The 18,755-nt window shown below is 43.6% G+C and overlaps 1 protein-coding gene across 2 annotated transcripts; it reads left to right on the plus strand.

Annotated features, from left to right (window-relative positions):
* Positions 1 to 8,351: 8,351 nt before the first annotated feature.
* TMEM207 (transmembrane protein 207) lies at positions 8,352 to 14,885 on the plus strand. 2 transcript variants are annotated; one of them, XM_084638254.1, is made up of 5 exons: positions 8,352 to 8,470; positions 10,460 to 10,497; positions 10,953 to 10,997; positions 12,479 to 12,621; positions 13,439 to 14,885. In XM_084638254.1, exons 1-5 carry the CDS (start codon positions 8,396 to 8,398, stop codon positions 13,585 to 13,587), a joined length of 450 nt encoding a protein of 149 aa, XP_084494380.1. In that variant the 5' UTR covers positions 8,352 to 8,395; the 3' UTR covers positions 13,588 to 14,885. The 2 variants fall into 2 exon arrangements, with proteins under 2 accessions (XP_084494380.1, XP_084494379.1); XM_084638253.1 differs by having other exon boundaries at positions 14,295 to 14,885.
* Positions 14,886 to 18,755: the final 3,870 nt, after the last annotated feature.

Genomic DNA, 18,755 nt, shown 5'->3' on the forward strand with positions numbered 1-18,755 from the left:
TCCCCTATGAACTCTTCAGTAAGAAGGATCTCACGTAAATCGATCTATGTTTAGGGCCTCAGTCACTGAAGCATCTGTTTGCCAGATGCTTCTCTGCAAACTGGTATTTTGGACACTTCATTACAAACTCCCATGGGAGACTTTTGGAGATACTAAAATGTTACACATCCTGTTAGTGTACCATTACAGATTCCAGCTTTCCATAGCTGGCTATTTGTTGAAAACAGCTATCGTGTTAGTTCTAAGCACTTGTGCGGTATAAAAAAAAGTGTACAAGGGAGAAATCCACCTTACACATGGCTAATGTTGCCTGATGTACAGAATTCCTTGGGTTTTCCTCTGAACCAGACATAAGGTTTGAATGAGTCACCCCTGCTTTCTGCCAGTTTTACTGCCATTGGCGTGGAATGCATGAGCAAACAAATGGGGCTGTTCAGGGGACATGGAGGGCAAAATTGGAGAACAATGGAATTGTCCAAGTGTAACATAGGGCCTCATGTGACCTGCCAAAACCTTCATAATGGTGATGTTGCATGAGAACCTCTGTAGTCCTTTCTTCACTATATGGAAGAATTGTTTACCCTCCTCTAAGTGGGTGATGCACTGGTATCTTTGACTTCCTGGTCACCTACTGGCAGTCACTGATGAGGATCCTTCGCAAAGTGAATGGACTGTAACAAATGCAGTGCTAGCAGGCTGCGTGCACACTTCGTTGCTCATGTAGGCTCAGAGCTGTGTTATACAAATGGTTTAGGGGCCATCTGAGCTGGTGTCTGGGGAGCAGGCTCTCGGCTTGGCTACCCCGGCCACTGAGAATGGAACTGTGGCGCTCAGGCTGGAAGAGAAGTAACAGTGAAATCAGGGAGGGAGAGGAAAACTCCAGGGAGATGTGGATGGGAGCAAAACTGATTGTGACGCTGCTCTGAAAAGGTCCCCCTCTTCCCCACCCCCCCATAGAGGCTCTGCGTGTGCCCCCATTCTGCACTTCCCCCCCCCCCCCACCGCTCTGTTCTGTTCTTTCTAGCTGGGAGAGAAGTGTTTCAAGGGGTCACAATTTTAAATTGCTTTGGGAGATGGGGCAGAGCTTCCACGTGGGGCTGTTGTTTCCCTGGAAGAGGTTAATGGCTGCCATCAACCAGTTATTTGATCGAGACAATTACAGAGGTGGTTGAAGCTGCTGGGTCTGCTATCCAGATACCTGGGGCTCCGTGTGTCCCCCATTTGCCTCGTTTGGTTTTTCCAATTTTCACCAAAATCAGGGGGTTATAGAATCAGAGACGTGTAGGACTGGAAGGGACCTTGAGAGGTCATCTAATCCAGTCCCCTGCACTCATGGCAGGACTAAGTATTATCTAGACCATCCCTGACAGCTGTTTGTCTAACCTGCTCTTAAAAATCTCCCTGGACAATTTATTCCAGTGCTTAACCACCCTGACAGTTAGGAAGTTTTTCCTAATGTTCAACTTAAACTGCCCTTGCTGCAATTTAAGCCCATTGCTTCTTGTCCTATCCTCAGATTTAAGGACAACAATTTTTCTCCCTCCTCCTTGTAACAACCTTTTATGCCTAGAAATGTTAGGATTGAGCAGATGCGGTGCTGAGAAGTTATTCATTACACCCAGAGTGCGAAATGCCATCCAGCTGAATGTATGACCTCGCTTTGCTCGACCAATAAATGGCGGTGCCTGAAGATACTGGCTATGCCCAAAGTTCAGAGAACTAGCTGGACTCTGGTCTGTCTTAACGTGAGGCCAGGTCTACATCAGGAGCACTTCACCAGAACACCAACGTACTCTACTGTCAAAGCACCCTTCGGTGAACACAGCGATAGCCTGTTGGTCACAAACCGCAGCTCACCACACTGACTGCCCTGGCTACGCTGGCAGGAGGCCATAGCAGAGCCCTGGCCTGAACTGCAGCAGTAGGTACACCCCTTGGCAAGTAGCTGCCATCCAATAACCGCGAGAGAGATAAGGGCTACTTGCCTATGTCTGAGGCACAGGCCTAGATGCAGAGATGTGCTGAAGGCTGATTTGGAGCTGAAGTCTAGGACTGGATCACAGTGCGAGTCCCACAGTTATCTATAGCCCCTCGAGAAGAAGATCTGGGATAAACAAGACACAGACATAGGTTGTATTTTGACTGTTGTACACAAGGAGTCAACAGGATTGACCCGGATTCTTTATCCAAGCAAACTCACATTAGCTTAACAGCTCCACCATCTTGCTGTTCTCCGGCATGCTCCTTTGCTTTTCTCTCCTGTTCTGAAGTCTGCATTGCACTTACTCCTGTTCTAATCAACGATCATGAGCTGTCATGCAACATCGTTTTTTTTAAAATGGGGGAATCCATCTTAACCATCAGGCACCACTGGTGAGGAGATAAACGGTATGAGATGAAAGAAGGCTTCCATGGACTTCTGCAGAAAAGAATCCATTTGTCATTAGGATTTTACTCTGAGGGTTATTGTAATAGGACCCTGTTGGGCTAAATTCTGTATATACGGCTCATAAGAGACAGTCCCTTTCTCTAGTCAGCCTCTTGGATACTTGAAGTGGTTCAGAGGCAAGTAGAACCCCCATCCCTATTCAACTTATGTTTCATAAGTTTTAGGGCAAGTCAAAAATGGACTACCAATTCCTTTCTGACTTCTCTCTTAGTCACATATAACAAGTTCATGAAGGTATTGTGGAAAACTAATTTAATTATATGTACTAATAACAGAATCTAAGGCAGAAGGGAAAATACATGTCTGTCTGTAGGGAATAACACTGGAACGCTGTTTAGAGATAAAATAGTATTAAATAAAGGAAAAGGCAGACTTTTCCCTAACACTAGCTAAATAACTGAAGGAATAAATGTCTTCCTTAAATGTGTCTGTCCGTTCACGCATCTCACAGAACTCCCTTCCTGGTCCTATATGTCAGGCAAATGTCCCTCGTGAGGGTCTGCCGTGGGCAGGAGAGATAGATGTAAAAACTCCCTCCCCCACTCCCAAGAATCTCTGTCAGTGAATTCCAAGTTTTCAGATCTTCCTCCCATTGTGAAGACCAGGCCCTTTAAGAAAAGGGATAATGGATGGCTGCAGACTGCTGGGTGTTGCAGTATTTCTTGCTGCTCTGTAGGTGGTGCCCTTGTCACCTACCAATGACTTTCGGTGCCTAGGAAATAGTGGGTTGTTGTTTTGATGGAAGTGAACTGATGTCAATCAGAAAAGGCCCCTTTCTAACAATAGGCCACAGCCCATCGAAGGCAGCCTCCAGAGCCCAAGTGGAGAGAGGGACACCAATTCAGATCGGGAGAGAGGAAAACAAAACCTGGTCATCAGTAGAAGCCCTTGGAGTGAAGGTTTATTGGGCACACGTTGCACTTTTGGAGGGAAAGAGGAGAGAGATTCCATGAGAAACCCTAGGACGAGAAAACACGAGACACCCAAGGGTTTTAGGCTCTCTGCTGCAAAATACTGACTGCAGTGGGGTTGGTCATGGTAGGAAGACCTCTTACCAGGAGCATTTGAAGGATGGGGCCCTTATGCTGGAAATCATACTGCACATGTTCCAGTGATCTCTCTGGAACAAGGCTTGCCCTGATTTTTTGTTTCAGGCCCTAGATCCCTTACTACTGGTACAGGGACCCTTGCTTAGATTCACAGGTTTCAACTGATCAATAAATTGAGGTCAGGAACCAATTTTATGTAGAACAGCAGTTCTCTAGCTTTTCAGTGTCTGGACCTCTCCTTAAGCAAAAGAGAGAGATTTTCATGGGCCCACCTCAACTTCCCACCTCTCAGTCCATGGTGGCTTAGGGATTGAGATGTGCCCCTTGTTGCAGAAGCACCAGGAAGGGATCCACAGACTGACCACATGAGCCATAGTTTGAGAACCACTATACTAGGAAGTCCTGGTAGGGAACTTCATCTAGAGAAGTGAGCGGGGATCATCCCTTGGGATTAGATGGATATATCCATGTGGTCAGTTTCCTATGACTGTAGGAAGGTGGGCACTGGTGGAGATCAACCCTGAAAAAAGTTCTTTTACTTTTCAATAAGGGAACTCACTGTGCCCATGGAGACATGGCAGGGATGATCCATTGAGCAGCTCTTAACTGAAGCAATTCTGTGTTCTGCACTGGAGTTCTTGATAATGATATCTTACTGAAGTGCAGGGAGGGAATTTCAGGGAAATAATTGCAAGAGGAAGAATTCTGAAATCAGTTCAGTGATGGACCATTTCTTTGAAGGTTGAAATTGTACAGGTAACAAGGTTTACCTACCAATGCTGAGAACACATTTTTATGCAGAATTTAGAATTTATTTAGAATTTTAGATTTATTTTTTTAAAGAAAAGCTCAGGAATGGGTATGACGATTAAGTCAGTTAACAAAGCTGAACAGAAAGAAGTTGAGCAAATAGCACTGGCTTATTCAGCCTTTTCTATGGCATGGTACGAATGTCCCCTCCAATGTATGAGAGATACTCCTGTTCAGAGCACATTGCTATGAAGATGGCAGAGCTACCACTCTGCATCCCCACCCCGCGAGCCCCCAGAAGTAACACTGGCTCAATAAGCTAGAATTCCTTCCCAGGACTCCATCCACAACCTGCCTCCTCTACATCCCTGCCTGAGAGTGCCGGGGCAGAAGCTTGCCCTTAAGAAGAGACGGGCTCAAAGCAGATCCAAATAGCCCAAACTTTGAGAAAGCTGAATCTGAATCAGGCCCATATGAAGCTTTAATAATAATTAACAAAACGGGATTGATTTTGTGTGCCCAATGTTATTGAAACTGCACACCTCTTCAGCTGAAAAAAAAACAACCCAGAGAGGTATACCTGACTATTACTATAGCTTTGTCAATGGTTACCACACATGATGGCATCACTGCATAATGTTTAACTTTAAATTATCGCAAAACTCATTCCCAGCAACACCCTTTGTGTTAAATCTGCAAGGCCCAAAATTAATGGTGCATTTCAGCCATGGGCTGTAAGCCTCAGTGACAATCTAGTAATGAATGTCAAACAAACCAGAGTTGGCTGTTTTGTTACAAACAAAGCTAAAGTGCAAAGAGTTTTCCAGCTATGCTTTAGCAATAACAATTCTATGCATCTATCCTTGGTATCTAAGCAAATTTACCTATCCATAGCAAAGCCACATGGATCTTTGGTTTCCAGATACCTTTTGCTCACATTATTGTTACATTATTGCAGAAAGGGATCTGGGGGTCATAGTGGACCACAAGCTAAATATGAGTCAACAGTGTAACACTGTTGCAAAAAAAGCAAACATCATTCTGGCATGTATTAGCAGGAGTGTTGTAAGCAAGACACGAGAAGTAATTCTTCCACTCTGCTCTGTGCTGATTAGGCCTCAACTGGAGTATTGTGTCCAGTTCTGTGGGCCACATTTCAGGAAAGATGTGTACAAATTGGAGAAAGTCCAGAGAAGAGCAGCAACAATGACTAAAGGTCTAGAAAACATGACCTATGAGGGAAAATTGAAAAAATTGGGTTTGTTTAGTCTGGAGAAGAGACGACTGAGAGGGGACATGATACCAGTTTTCAAGTACAGAAAAGGTTGTTACAAGGAGGAGGGAGAAAAATTGTTTTTCTTCACCTCTGAGGATACAACAAGAAGCAACGGGCTTAAACTGCAACAAGGGAGGTTTAGGTTGGACATTAGGAAAAACTTCCTAACTGTCAAGGTGGTTAAACACTGGAATAAATTTCCTCGTGAGGTTGCGGAATCTCCATCTTTGGGGATTTTTAAGAGCAGGTTAGACAAACACCTGTCAGGGATGGCCTAGATAATGCTTAGTCCTTCCTTGAGTGCAGGGGACTGGACTAGATGACCTCTCGATGTCCCTTCCAGTCCTACGATTCTAGGATTCTTTGAATTTACGTGCTGCACATTAATTGAAAAATTGGTGCCATTCATACACACAGCTTTACATGCACAATATACTGTGCTCAATTTTATTTTTATTATTCTACCATAGCACCAAGGAGCCCTAGTCTGAGTATAAGGCAAGAGACGACAGATGGCTACAGGCAGATGGAGGCGCACAAGGAAACAATGAACCAATATTGCTCAGCATGATCAGCTCTGGTCTCACTATACCAGTGGTCTAACTATTGTCAAGTTTTTTGTGGGCATCATGGCAAAAGCGAGTTTTAGGGAGGGTTTTGAAAGAGAACAAGGAGGGAGCTTTGTGGATGTTTATGCGGGGCTCCTCCCAAGCATGACGGGTAGCATGGGAGAAAGCATGAAGTTGATTTTTTGAAAATTGAACCAGAAAGTAATGGAGGCTGGGATCATGGGCTGGCTGGAGGTGAGAGCTGACCTCTCGATACTGAATGAGAGATGATGGGTAGGGTGGGGCTAGGCCAGGAAGGGCCTCAAAAGTGAAGACAAGCAGCTCATGATTGATGTGACAGAGAAGGGGGAGAAAGTGGAGGGATCCAAAGAGAGGGATGACATGGACAAAGAAACAGACAAGTAAAATGGTCTTTGCAGCAGCATTCTGAATGGATATCAGCAGGGCAAGACTGCATTTGTGAAGGCCAAAGAAGGACATCTGAGAACATGGGTCTAACGGGACTTGCAAACTCCAAGCATTTACTGTCCTATGACTCTCCCCTGGGCATAAATTGTGGTTCTTTGGTGTGAATTTACATTCTGCAGTGGTCAGATCAGCAGCCCCATCAGAATGGCTAATAGATCCTGCTACACCAGAAGGAAGAATGTGCCACTGGGCTGCGTCATCTGAAGATAGCAGCCACCTGGAGTGGGTAGGAACAGGCTGAAGAAGACTCAACCATCTTAACATTATATATGTATTAGGTACACTGAAGTGGGTCTTACATCTTCCTCTGAAGCAGCTAGCATTGGCCACTGTCAGAGACAAACTACAGACACTGACTAGACTGGACCCTGTCCTGTCCTGGTATGGAGGAAGGATGGGTTTATGGTTAAGGCATTGGCCTGAGAGTCACCTGGTGGGGGCTTGATTCTGAGCTTTGCTACAGACTCCCTGTGACTTGTTAGTTACTTGGTCTCTCTCTCTCTCTCTGCCTCAGTTCCCTATCAGTAAAATGGGCATACTTTGACTATCTCCTCTGTCTAGGTTGTAAGCAGGTGCTGTCTCTAGCTATCTGTACGTACAGCACTCGGCTCAATGCACCACTGACTGGGTGGAACTGTATAATAATAATAATTATACAGTTCTTACGTTGCCTGAATTCACCAAACCTCTATGATCTGGAAAAGAGGGTTTGAAATTTCACACAAAACAGTTCTCATGATCTCTGTGTGGTGTTTCCCACTTCAGCTCTGCCTGGAGGCAGTGTGGAAATATCGTTTTTCCTGCTATTTAATTTGGCACTGCCATGTTCAAACCAGATCAGGATGATGCCAGTCACATGACAACGAAGAACAATCAACCAAACTTTTGACTCTCAAGGCTCGGTTTCATCTTGAGGGATGGGCACAGATTTGGGTTGGTTTATACTTTTATCTGAATTGGATCACCTATTCCTACTTGGAATTATGCCAGAATCTGCCCTGAGAAAGGGGATGACAACCCCGGAGGCTCAAGAAACAGTTCTCAGTGCTTCTTTCACTGTTAGAAATTAAAGATCAATGGCACAATCCAAAGCTCTTCAAAGTCAATGGACATCTTCCAGTTTACTTCAGTGAGCTTTGGATCCAGCCCTAGAGGAAATGCTTTCCTTGTACCTCTCACAGCTGAAGTACAGCCAATAAATGCATGCTCTTTCTGAGATCATGTGCGATACAATAATGGTACAAGGATAAAACCTCCAAAGCCCAAAGCATACAAACAAAAGAGGGATATGTATCCAAAAATAAGCCCTCTGTGCCATACCCTGCTCACTCTATTCTGCTGATGCACTGAAGCTGATGGAACTATCTGCATGAGTCAAGCAAGCATGATTTCCCCCTGTTGATGTAAGCCAGCCATCCTTACTCTCTCTCTCTCATCGAAGTCAACAACATTACTTGTGTAAGGCCTCTTCCTGCGACTTAGGCCTGCAGGATTTAGTCCTGTATTTGCAGCAGGTCCAGGTAAATGTACAATGTTGTGTTACTATGGAACCAGGCATTAGCAACAGGAGTTTTTGAAAGCTACAAAAGGATCGGAACATTTGCAAGGTGCCAACCTCAAACTAATATTCAGTTAGGACTCCTGGCTATTTGAGTGTGTTCATGCAAAGCAGCATTCATTCCCTGGCTATTATTCCAGAGTCACAAGGAACTATTGGATAATGTATTCCATTGCTCAAAGGACAATTTATAGGGATGTGTAAACGTTCCAGATCACATGTGATCATATACCTGCAGCTATAAACAGAGCCTTACAAGGGTTTCTGTTGTTAACAATGTGGAGACCCAAAGCTCCGTGTCTCACCTGGCTGATCTCAGAAATTGGAGGCCTGTGTCTGACATTATTCCAGGTAACAAAATCTTTTACTGGGGTCAGACTTTGATTGATTTTAGGGCTCTGTTGAGCATGTTTTTATTCTTGGGATAACTTGGCAATAACAACATTTTGTAGCTCACGAAAGCTCATGCTCAAATAAATTGGTTAGTCGCTAAGGTGCCACAAGTCCTCCTTTTCTTTTTGCGAATACAGACTAACATGGCTGTTACTCTGAAACATTTTAAAGATATTTGTAAAGGCCTGCCAAGTAGTTGGGATTTTATATTCACAACCAATTCCATCTAATGTACTGATATTTTTCTTCTAGTATATGAATCCTTTTATTCAATATATGGCTGTTGAAATTAGAAAGTGCATGTCTCCAGCTGAATTAGTAGGATTTCATTGAAGACAGTTTATCTATCTATCTACATTGTTATTCAGGTATTTATGTGTGCCAGGAACATAAGGAGTGATGGCTTCACACTAAGACATTTAAAGAATGTGAAAGATAAGTCACATGTCTTCATTCAGCCATAAAAAGCACTCACAGCCACACGTGATCCTGGTGATAAATGGTCTTAGTTTTTTTCACCTGCTCTCCTCATAATTGGCAGAAGTGAGGCAAACAATTAAAAAATGATGCCCTACCATGTGTGTTTGACATGGCAGATGAGCGCAATTTGAAAAGGGCACATCTGGAAAAGTTCATTTTTCTTGGTCTCTTTCTGTTCCCCATTTCATTTTAAATCATCCATGAAATTTCATAGATAGTGTTTTATCTGAAGGATTCGTTACACACAGGGCCTTTTGTTATACCTGGGGACTGATTCTGTTCCTTTCAAGGTTAATGGCAATGCAGACAGGATTGGCCCATTATATAGATTTGTAAGATGATTTCTTGCTGTTTGGGGTGTTGCTAGCATTGTTCAACATAGCTTTTACACTGATCCCTGCTAATTAGAAATGTGATATGTGATCTGTCCAAATAGAAATCTGTCTTTTATGTAAAAGACCTTTTCGGTTTTGCCTCAAAGGAGGACACAAATTTATATGCCCGTCAGACACATGCAAAAAGAAATACAAAGTATAGTACTTATCTGCAAATTATACATAACTTTTTATCTATGCTCTAAATCTAATTTGTCTCATTTTATTTATACTGTACCATTATTTTACTGCAACTTGATATTTGATTGAAAGTTTTCTGCAACAGAGCTGGGAAAATATGTCCAAAAATTACCACTGATGTTCATTTGAGATTTTTAATGGATTTGATTCAGCTTGTGTTTTTCAACTGCTTTGTTCACTTTCCACATATAAGCTGGAAGATGCAGTTAGCGGCAGGACTGTTTGCCAGATTTAAGTGAATGTTATAAAATATTCCCCCAAAGCAACTTTCAGATTCATAGTTGCAAAGATTCACACCAAAAACCTGATTCTAAGAGTCGCACATTCCTCCAGTCATGGAACAGAAACATTCCAAAATGACTCAAATGACAAATATTGAACCTTCACAGTGCACATCTTGCAAAGGAGCTACACACCCACAATTATTCACAGAAACTGTCCAGTAACCAATTTTGAATAACAAATCAACGCCAGTGTTGTAAACATTTCTGTTTATGCTTGTTCGTATCTCTTTGCTCTTGTACTTTGACATGTCACTTAGCAAAAACATACTTCACCCACTAACACTAAACATCGTAACAGGGTGTCTTTCTCCTAGCTGTTATTAGAAAACTAAGGATCTGATCAAACTAGATGGGAGACTTTCTGCTGCCTTCCACAGGAGCTGGATCCGGCCATTAACAGAAAAAATTATGGGCCCAATCCAAGAACCTTTATCAAAAATATTAGTCTTCCTTACTTAGGCATACAAAATCAATGGGACTGCTCACACAAGTAACAGTCTCAAGATCAGGCCCCAACTTTGTCTGTAGGTGCTTTTCAGTTCAAATATAAAAGGATTCTACTAATAAGATACTGTATTTGCCCTGACTGATTTACATGTGTGTTTCAGTTAGCAGACTCTGATCCGAAATGTGACCCTGATGAAGCGTAAGTACTCTCACTCCACATTCTCACCGGTTTTTATTTTGTATTTGGAATTTTACAGGCAATGCAAAGTAAGGAAACACAAAATAATCTAGATGCTCTAAACAAGAGTACCATGTGCATACCATTAATATAAAAAGGGATAGCAAGCATGCTAACCATGGCTGTTTGAGCTTAATTTTTCTTCAGACAGAGAGAGATACAAAGAGGAGATACCGAGCTGTTTCTTATGATAATGTATAATTTTGTTGTTTTGTTAACATAGAAAGAATGATTGTGATGTACAATATATTTGAAGGAAAACAGTTATACACATTTGCATTTAAACACATCCCATTAATTAAATGCTGTACTCCTACAAATTCATTAATGGTGCTGGTTCTTCCACCACTCAGGTTAAGGGCAGCACTTCAATTGATTTCATGTCCCAACATGTTGTCTGTTTCTTTAATTGCTAGGTGTGTTAATTACAATGAGGAGAGCCTCAGTGCCTGGTATGTCTGGTGAGTACTGATCCATTCTAAAGACAGAATTGGCAAAAAAAAGTCTGTACTGATATATAGACAGGAAAGCTGAGTGAATAATTTAATTTGGGGTAGAACCAAAATTAAAGTATTTTTGGTTTCGTGAGGTCTGGGTTTTGTTTTGTGTTTTTTTATGTTTTTGGATGTTGCTGCCCTTTAAAAAAAAATCTAGCTAAATTTCTAAATAAAATAAAAATAAAATGCCATTTTGAAACAAAAAGTTGCCAGGTTTCATTTTGAAATTGTGGAACTGCACCGTTTTGACTTTTTAAATTTTTTTTCATTTTTTATTTGACTGACAGTATTTGCCTAATTTGACCTGAAATTGCATTTTTCAGCAAATAAACTATTTGACTGAAAAAATTCACCCAGTTATAGATATGGAAAGAGCAATTGATAGCAAGGAACATTTCTCCTCACATTTCATCTGAATTTTCTGTGCTTAAGCCCACTATTTTGTGTTCTGACCTGACTGGATCATTTTTCCACATCCCCTTCACTGTTTGCGGACAGCAGAGGGGATCAGCTGGACATTTTTAATGGAAAAAAAAGCAAAATTCTTCATGAAAAGTGTTTTTGCAAAAATTCTAAATTTTCAGAAAAAAGCCAGCCAGCTGGGAGGACCTGATCCTCTGGAGTATTGCATCCAGTTTTGGGCCCCCAACTACAGAAAGGATGTGAATAAATTGGAGAGAGCCCAGCAGAGGACAACAAAAACAATCAGGGTGCTGGGGCACATGACTTACAAGGAGAGGCTGAGGGAACAGGGCTTATTTAGTCTGTGGAAGAGAAGAATGAGGGGGGATTTGACAGCAGCCTTCAACTACCTGAAAGGGGGTTCCAAAGAGGATGGAGCTCGGCTGTTCTCTGTGATGGCAGCTGACAGAATAAGGAGCAATGCTCTCAAGTTGCAGTGGGGGAGCTCTAGGTTGGATATTAGGAAACACTATTTCACTAGGAGGGTGGTGAAACACTGGAATGGGTTACCTAGGGAGGTGGTCGAATCTCCTTCCTTAGAAGTTTTTAAGGTCAGGCTTGACAAAGCCCTGGCTGGGATGATTTAGTTGGGGATTGGTCCTGCTTTGAGCAGGGGGTTGGACTAGATGACCTCCTGAGGTCCCTTCCAACCCTGATATTCTATGATTCTATGATCCAAAGCACAGGAGCAACTGATGGGACTTTGACCACTGGCTGCAACAGTCTGTGCAATTCTGGTTCAAAAACTCCCCCTCTCCCCGACACAAAAAAGAGGTTTTGCAGTAAATGATTTGAAGTTTTTTGTGCAAGAGAATTTCAATAATTGGACCAACTTTGCCCTTCTCTTAGTTAGCAGGTCTCTTCTCTTCTGCAGATCAAATCTTCTCAGTCTCCCAAAACCCTGCCCTCCTGCCTCTCATTTCTGAAACCATTTGCAGTTACCACCTGCTGTTGATTGTTCCATGTCTGTGTCTCGGCCTCAGGTTACTGATCTTATTCTTTCTGGCCACGATCCTGTCCTGTGGGATTCTCTTCTGCCTGCAGTGCTGGCTGAAACAACGGAGCAGCTTCCCCTCCCGGCGCACACTTGCCGTGTTTGCACTCAGTGACTCCGATTCTCTTGGTGGTTAGTCTCCATTTAGATCTTTGCGGGGCTTCTCATTGCTAAACCTGCTCCTGTCGGGTCCACGCCAAACTCAGTGGCAGGGCCATAGATCACTGACTCCATAGGTAAAGTGATGCTGCATTCAATTCAGTGATCTTGCCTCCCATCCAGATGAGAGTTACTGCCCTGGGCTTCCTTCCTGGAGAGATGTCCATCTCATGGGGCATTTAAAACAATCATTAGATTCATTGGAACATTGTCACAATGGCACATAGGCACTGGGTTAATTGTGCTCAGCCCCTCCCACCGTGCACCCAGGGCTGGTCTCTTAGAATATCTAAGAGTATTTCCATTAGCTTCAATAGGCATTGGATCAGATCTTAAATGATCACCCCTCAGAAGAAACCCCAAGGATGTCCCATCAGGCTGAGTGCGTGAGCCCTGATAATCCAAGAGGAAACCCTGGTAGCTTCCTGGGCCAGGGGGTGAGAGTCAACGATAGACTCTCTGGGGAAACCACACCAGACCAAACGCTTGGCTCCCCTAGTGTTGGCAGATTGAATTCAGAGCTCCCCAACCCACAACGGGTAGTTAGCTGGTCCCAGAGCACTGAGCTGCAGCTGCTACATGGACACGGCAGATTTCTCTTCTAATTTTCTTTCAAGTGACTGGAGCCACGTGATACTTCAATATCTCCAGCTAATGTAGCTCTCAAGTCATCATCAGGTCCCCCCCCTCCATACACACCCACCCACACAGTCACCTCGGTCCCCCATGTGTGGTTTCACTCAAGGCTGGCGTATGGTTACCAAGAAAAGCTCCATTTTTCTCTTCCCAGTAAGTGATGCTTCCCCGTGTGCATTTTCCGGGGTGCACGCCCACTCTCCAAACCCAGACCTGTGCCCTTCTCCCGCCCTGCACGTCGGCACCAGAGGGACTGGATCGCCTCCTTCCTACGAGGATATTATGAAGGCAGGCAAACACTAGGGGCCTGATTCATTCCCCTCCCCCCCGTGTTACTCCAGATCGACACCAGTGTGAGAACAGAATCAGCCAGAAGGCTGAAGGGGAGACAGAGGAAGTATTTTATTTTTAACTTAAAAGGGGAAACGACATGCCAATAGAACAACACCCACTTTTCCTTCATACGCCAGAGGACTGCACGGCAGAGAGTAAGTTTTCACTGGCCCTGCAGGCTGAAGATCTGGATCTGAACTTCAGGCTCCTCCAAAGTTTAGGTCTGTCTGTACCGAGCATTTTTGGTTCAGCCTGAACATTTAGCCTATTAAATATCCCAATTCCTCCCCTGTGCTTACAACTCACTGCCTTTCAGGAGCGAAGGCTTGGAAATGACTAGGCAGTGGCTTCTCAAGGCAGAAAGAGATGGGTTTGCTTCAGTCATTTGGCACCGAGCCAGCATGGCACCCGTGGCGTTAAGAGTTGCACTGTTCTACTGTGCAGTGCGGTGTAAATATTCCCCATGTAAGTGAAGGGCTGTTTGCCTCCCGTGAAATGTGTAGCATGGTTTAAAAGACACAGATAGTGCAAAATACAGCTGCTTTAAAGGCGGCAGAGGAAAAGCATGAACCATGGCATGTGCAGCCGGAACCAAATTAAAATGTTGCTTTGGTTATTTTCAGTTGATGTAAATACTCTTGATTTCAGTATTAATATTGTGACTGTCTCCACTGTAGTAAAGGAATGGTGGTCAGCCCGCAGCTCTGTCTGCCGGCCCAGCCCCAAAGGGCAGGAAGAGGACCAGCCTTTGAGACCACTGCCTGCTCTCCCATTGCCACGTTCCAGGCCTGCTGACTTCCCAACCTCTCAGGTGCTGAGATCCAGGATTCTGGTTTTGGCTTAGAAATAACAATAGCTTATAATTAATCGAACACAGTGAACTCCATAGGTGGTCTGTATTTTATTCTGTGTAAAGCATTATTGACTTATTATTATTTACTTGGTTCTAAATATGTTGCTGCTTTTAATTTCATTGAATGTCGCCTTCTAGTCATATTACTGGAGTGGCTAACAAGCCAGGAGAGTTCAGTTTTTCACTATACACCCCTATTTTGAATACCTTATTCACAAGATTCAAGTAACCCACCTTCAGGCCAACTTCCAGCAGAGGGCGATACAGACTATCAATAGTGATTAAGGGGCTTTTTGGTCACATCAAAATTGAGCTTGCCACAGGGAACAGGTTAGGGTTGCTGTGTTATTGCGGGGGTTTAAAATTTGATTTGTTTCACATTTTGGTGCTTTTGTTATTCAAAAAATAAAATGGTTTAACCCCATTGTGTTCAGTGGCATACTCGATCTGCCGTAATAACCCCCACAATGCTGTGGGATAAAGAAAACGAGAGTCATAGAAATAGGCTGTGACGTATTCATGATTGTGAGATGACATATGTGACCACAATACCGCCGGGCAGCCGACTTTAACACTACGGGGGTGCCAGGAGCAGCTTGTGTGGGGGAAGGGTCCATCCGCTAAAAGGCTCAATGCGGTTGTATGGGGTGTTTTTGTTTCATGGGGGGATGAGGAAGACCTTGGGCCAAGGTACCTTGCTGCCCTTGTCTGGCTCACTGATCTGAAATTCCCAGCCCACAAGAGCCAGGTATGCTTGACACTGCTCTCTACTTCACTGGATTATCTACAAGGGGAAGGTCATCAGAGGCATATACCCAATGGATACTGGTGACATCTGGGAAGTGTGTAGGGAAACTTGCATTTTGCTCTGAGGCTGGGAGTTCCTTTCCCAGATCGGCAGAAGAACTCTGTGTAGCTCAACAGGTGTCTCTCTGTCACCAACAGAAGTTGGTCCAATAAAAAATATATCCCTCCCCCACCTTGCCTTTCTAAGGAACCTCACTGCACTAATATTGCTTTTGACACTCTACCCTGCCTGGGCTGGGTATATAACTTCTCATACACACAGACACACGTCTACTCATGCTGGCAACCTACAACCTTCAAGCCAGGTCAGGATGCACTCCAGGATGAGCTCGGTTCCCATCAGGGTATTGAAGCATGGGGAAAGCGGTCACTGTCACTCCCCATGCTGTACATGTGCAGTGGACAAATGGAAGACCTTCCTCTCCGGAGTTGTCAATCTATCACCGTCCACCAGTGTAACATTGCGGGAGGGCTGAGCATTTGTCCCCATGAAAAGTACACCAGGGCATGGATCCAAGAGGGTTTGAGCAAAAGAACTTTCCTCCCCATTGGTGAGCTTGGCGTGGAACAGCTACACCGCTTATGACCAGTGGTTTGTCATAATAGCTGGAATCTCTATGTGCCCCACAAGAATCAGTGTTGGGTAATGAGTAAGGCACTGGGCTCAGAGCCAGGATGCCTGGGGTCTATTCCTCCCTCTGCCACAGATATGATGTGTTACCTTGGTCATGTCACTGTCCAGTGCCTCAGTTTCCCTGTCTGTAAAATGGGGATAATGACAGTTACTCTTACTTACATGGAGGCATTTAGGTTTGTGGATCCATCCAGTAGCAGATCCACTGTTGCATTTCTTCGCTCAGTCCCTGGCCCCTCCGAGCTGCCCCAGAGCAGCATGGGTGGAATGAGTTCCCTAGGTGGTCTCTCCAGAGAACAGTCACTTTACTTTGTGCCTTATGTTCCCATGCAGCACTCAGCCATGATGAAGATATTTCTCTTTGGCTGAGCTCTATTTCCAGGAGTTACAATGGAAGACGAGACATTTTTTTATAAAGTATCAGCTGAAAAATCTCTGTCTTTCAGATGTAATAGTGCTGAGAAATAATGATGACACTCCATAACTGCCTTCCAACTAACGTAACTGACACTGCATATTAACAATGCAATGAAATGGAAATCATGTGAAAAAACCATGGAAGGCAATAAGGGGGTGAATATTTTGGCTCTGGGATCTGCTGTTGCTAAGTCTTGATAGTGAATAAATAATGAACTGTAGAAGGATTAATTGCCTGGGGTCCAGTAGGATGCAAATGAAGGAGTGGCATGAGGAAGGCTGCACAGTGAGGCTTTCACTTCAACACTCCATTCAAGGATTGAATAATAAAGTCATAAATACAGTAAATTGGATGGAAAAGCCACAATGGCCTTTTGGATCTAATGCAAAATTGAGCAAAATCTAATACAGACTGGACATATTGGGGGGATGTTTCCAAAGAGAAAACAAAAACATAAGAACGGTCATTCTGGGTCAGACCAAGGGTCCATCTAGCCCAGTGCCCTGTCTTCAATCAGTGGCTAATGCCAGGTGCCCCAGAAGGAATGAACAGAACAGGTAATCATCAAGTGATCCATCCCCTGTTGCCGATTCCCAGCTTCTGGCAAACAGAGACTAGGGACACCATCCCTGCCCATCCTGGCTAATAGCCTTGATGGACCTATCCTCCATGAACTTATCTAGTTTTTTTTTTTTAACCCTGTTATAGTCTTGGCCTTCACAATATCCACTGGCAAAGAGTTCCACAGGTTGGTTGTGAGTTGTGTGAAGAAATACTTCCTTTTGTTTGTTTTAAACCTGCTGCCTATTAACTTCATTTGGTGACCCCTTGTTCTTGTGTTATGAGAAGGAGTAAAGAACATTTTCTTATTTCCTTTCTCCACACCAGTCATGATTTTATAGACCTCAATCATATCCCCCCTTAGTCATCTCTTTTCCAAGCTGAAAAGTCCCAGTCTTATTAATCTCTCCTCATATGGCAGCTGTTACATACCCCCTCATCATTTTTGTTGCCCTTTTCTGAACCTTTTCCAATTCCAGTAGATTTTTTTTGAGATGGGGCGACCACATCTGCACGCAGTATTCAAGGTGTGGGTGTACCATGGATTTATCTAGAGGCAATGTGATATTGTCTGTCTTATTATCTATCCCTTTCTTAATGATTCCCAGCATTCTGTTCGCTTTTTTGACTCCTGCTGCACATTGAGTGGATGTTTTCAGAGAATTATCCACAATGACTCCAAGATCTCTTTCTTGAGTGGTAACAGCTAATTTAGACCCCATCATTTTATATGTATAGTTGGTTTCAGTAACAGTCTCTAAGGTGCCACAAGTACTCCTTTTCTTTTTTATGTATAGTTGGGATTATGTTTTCCAATGTGCATTACTTTGCATTTACTTTGCAAATCAATCAAGAATGACAAGCAACATGCAAAAAAACAGGAAATAACAGAAATGCTCACTGATCTGTTTTCCAGCTCAATCCGAAGACTCAGTATTTTAGTCTAGAATGATTTGTTTGATGGTGTCTTTTGGGTAGAGGGAGAGGACGGGGAATCAATTTTGCAGGACAGACGTAGGTGGCTGTTTTTCTCTGGGCCATTAGATGGCAGGATTTCAAGCTTTTTCGCAATCTGAGCTGAAGATGCTAATCCAAGTATGGGCTCAACTTTGTAAGTGTGTCTTGGATACCCTTGGAAAGGTGCCCTCAGCTCCCTTTGACAGTGCTGAGCACCGCAGGATCTAGCCCTACAGGAGGTCTGTTGGGCTGCATGCTGCAAAGAAGCTGAAACACGTTTTTCTTTGGTTCCTTTCTTAGTTTCAAAACTAAGGCCATGTTTCTGCCGTGAGCCCCCTGACACCAGATACTTGCACCACCAAAGAGAGCTCCATTGAAGTCAGCTCAGTCCACACAGCACAGGGGCTCAAGTATCTCTTAATAATGCTTCAAATCTATAAAAGGAAGGTGTTGTCTATTGATGTGCACATAAAACTGAGAGCCAGGAGCACCTGGGTTGTGTCTTCAGTTCTGACACTGATTTTTTCTGTAGCCTTGGACTAGTCACTTAACCCCTCTGCTTCAGCTTTCCCCTCTGTAAAATGGGGATAATAGAACTCACCTGCCTGTTAAGAGTTGAATTTCTTAATACTTGAGAAGCTTTGAAGACAAAATCACTCCAAGTGCTAAGCAGTATTATTTATTATTATATATTTGTTCACTATTATTAAATGCTGTCAACATTTGCAGGAAGAACTCAATATCCTGGCGACCTTAACAGGTAAAAAGCCTTTTGGTTTCCCCTTTAAAGAAGTGGGGCACCCAGGGCCTGTTGTTTAGTCGTTGTGTTATGCAAGCTAATCTCATTTTTGCTTATACTGCTGCACATTCTTGGAACTCATCGATGCAGAAAGCAGCCTGTATGAATG

The sequence above is a fragment of the Lepidochelys olivacea genome (assembly GCF_965140295.1).
Source record: "Lepidochelys olivacea isolate rLepOli2 genome assembly, chromosome: 9".
NCBI lineage: Eukaryota > Metazoa > Chordata > Testudines > Cheloniidae > Lepidochelys > Lepidochelys olivacea.

Bases quoted from the DNA above. Each gene is read 5' to 3' on its own strand.
- TMEM207 (XM_084638253.1), top strand. From the start codon at position 8,396: ATGTGGAGACCCAAAGCTCCGTGTCTCACCTGGCTGATCTCAGAAATT. The intron at 8,471-10,459 runs GTAACAAAATCT...TGTGTGTTTCAG, and splicing joins TGTGTCTGACATTATTCCAG to TTAGCAGACTCTGATCCGAA. The intron at 12,622-14,294 runs GTTAGTCTCCAT...TCTCCACTGTAG, and splicing joins TGACTCCGATTCTCTTGGTG to TAAAGGAATGGTGGTCAGCC.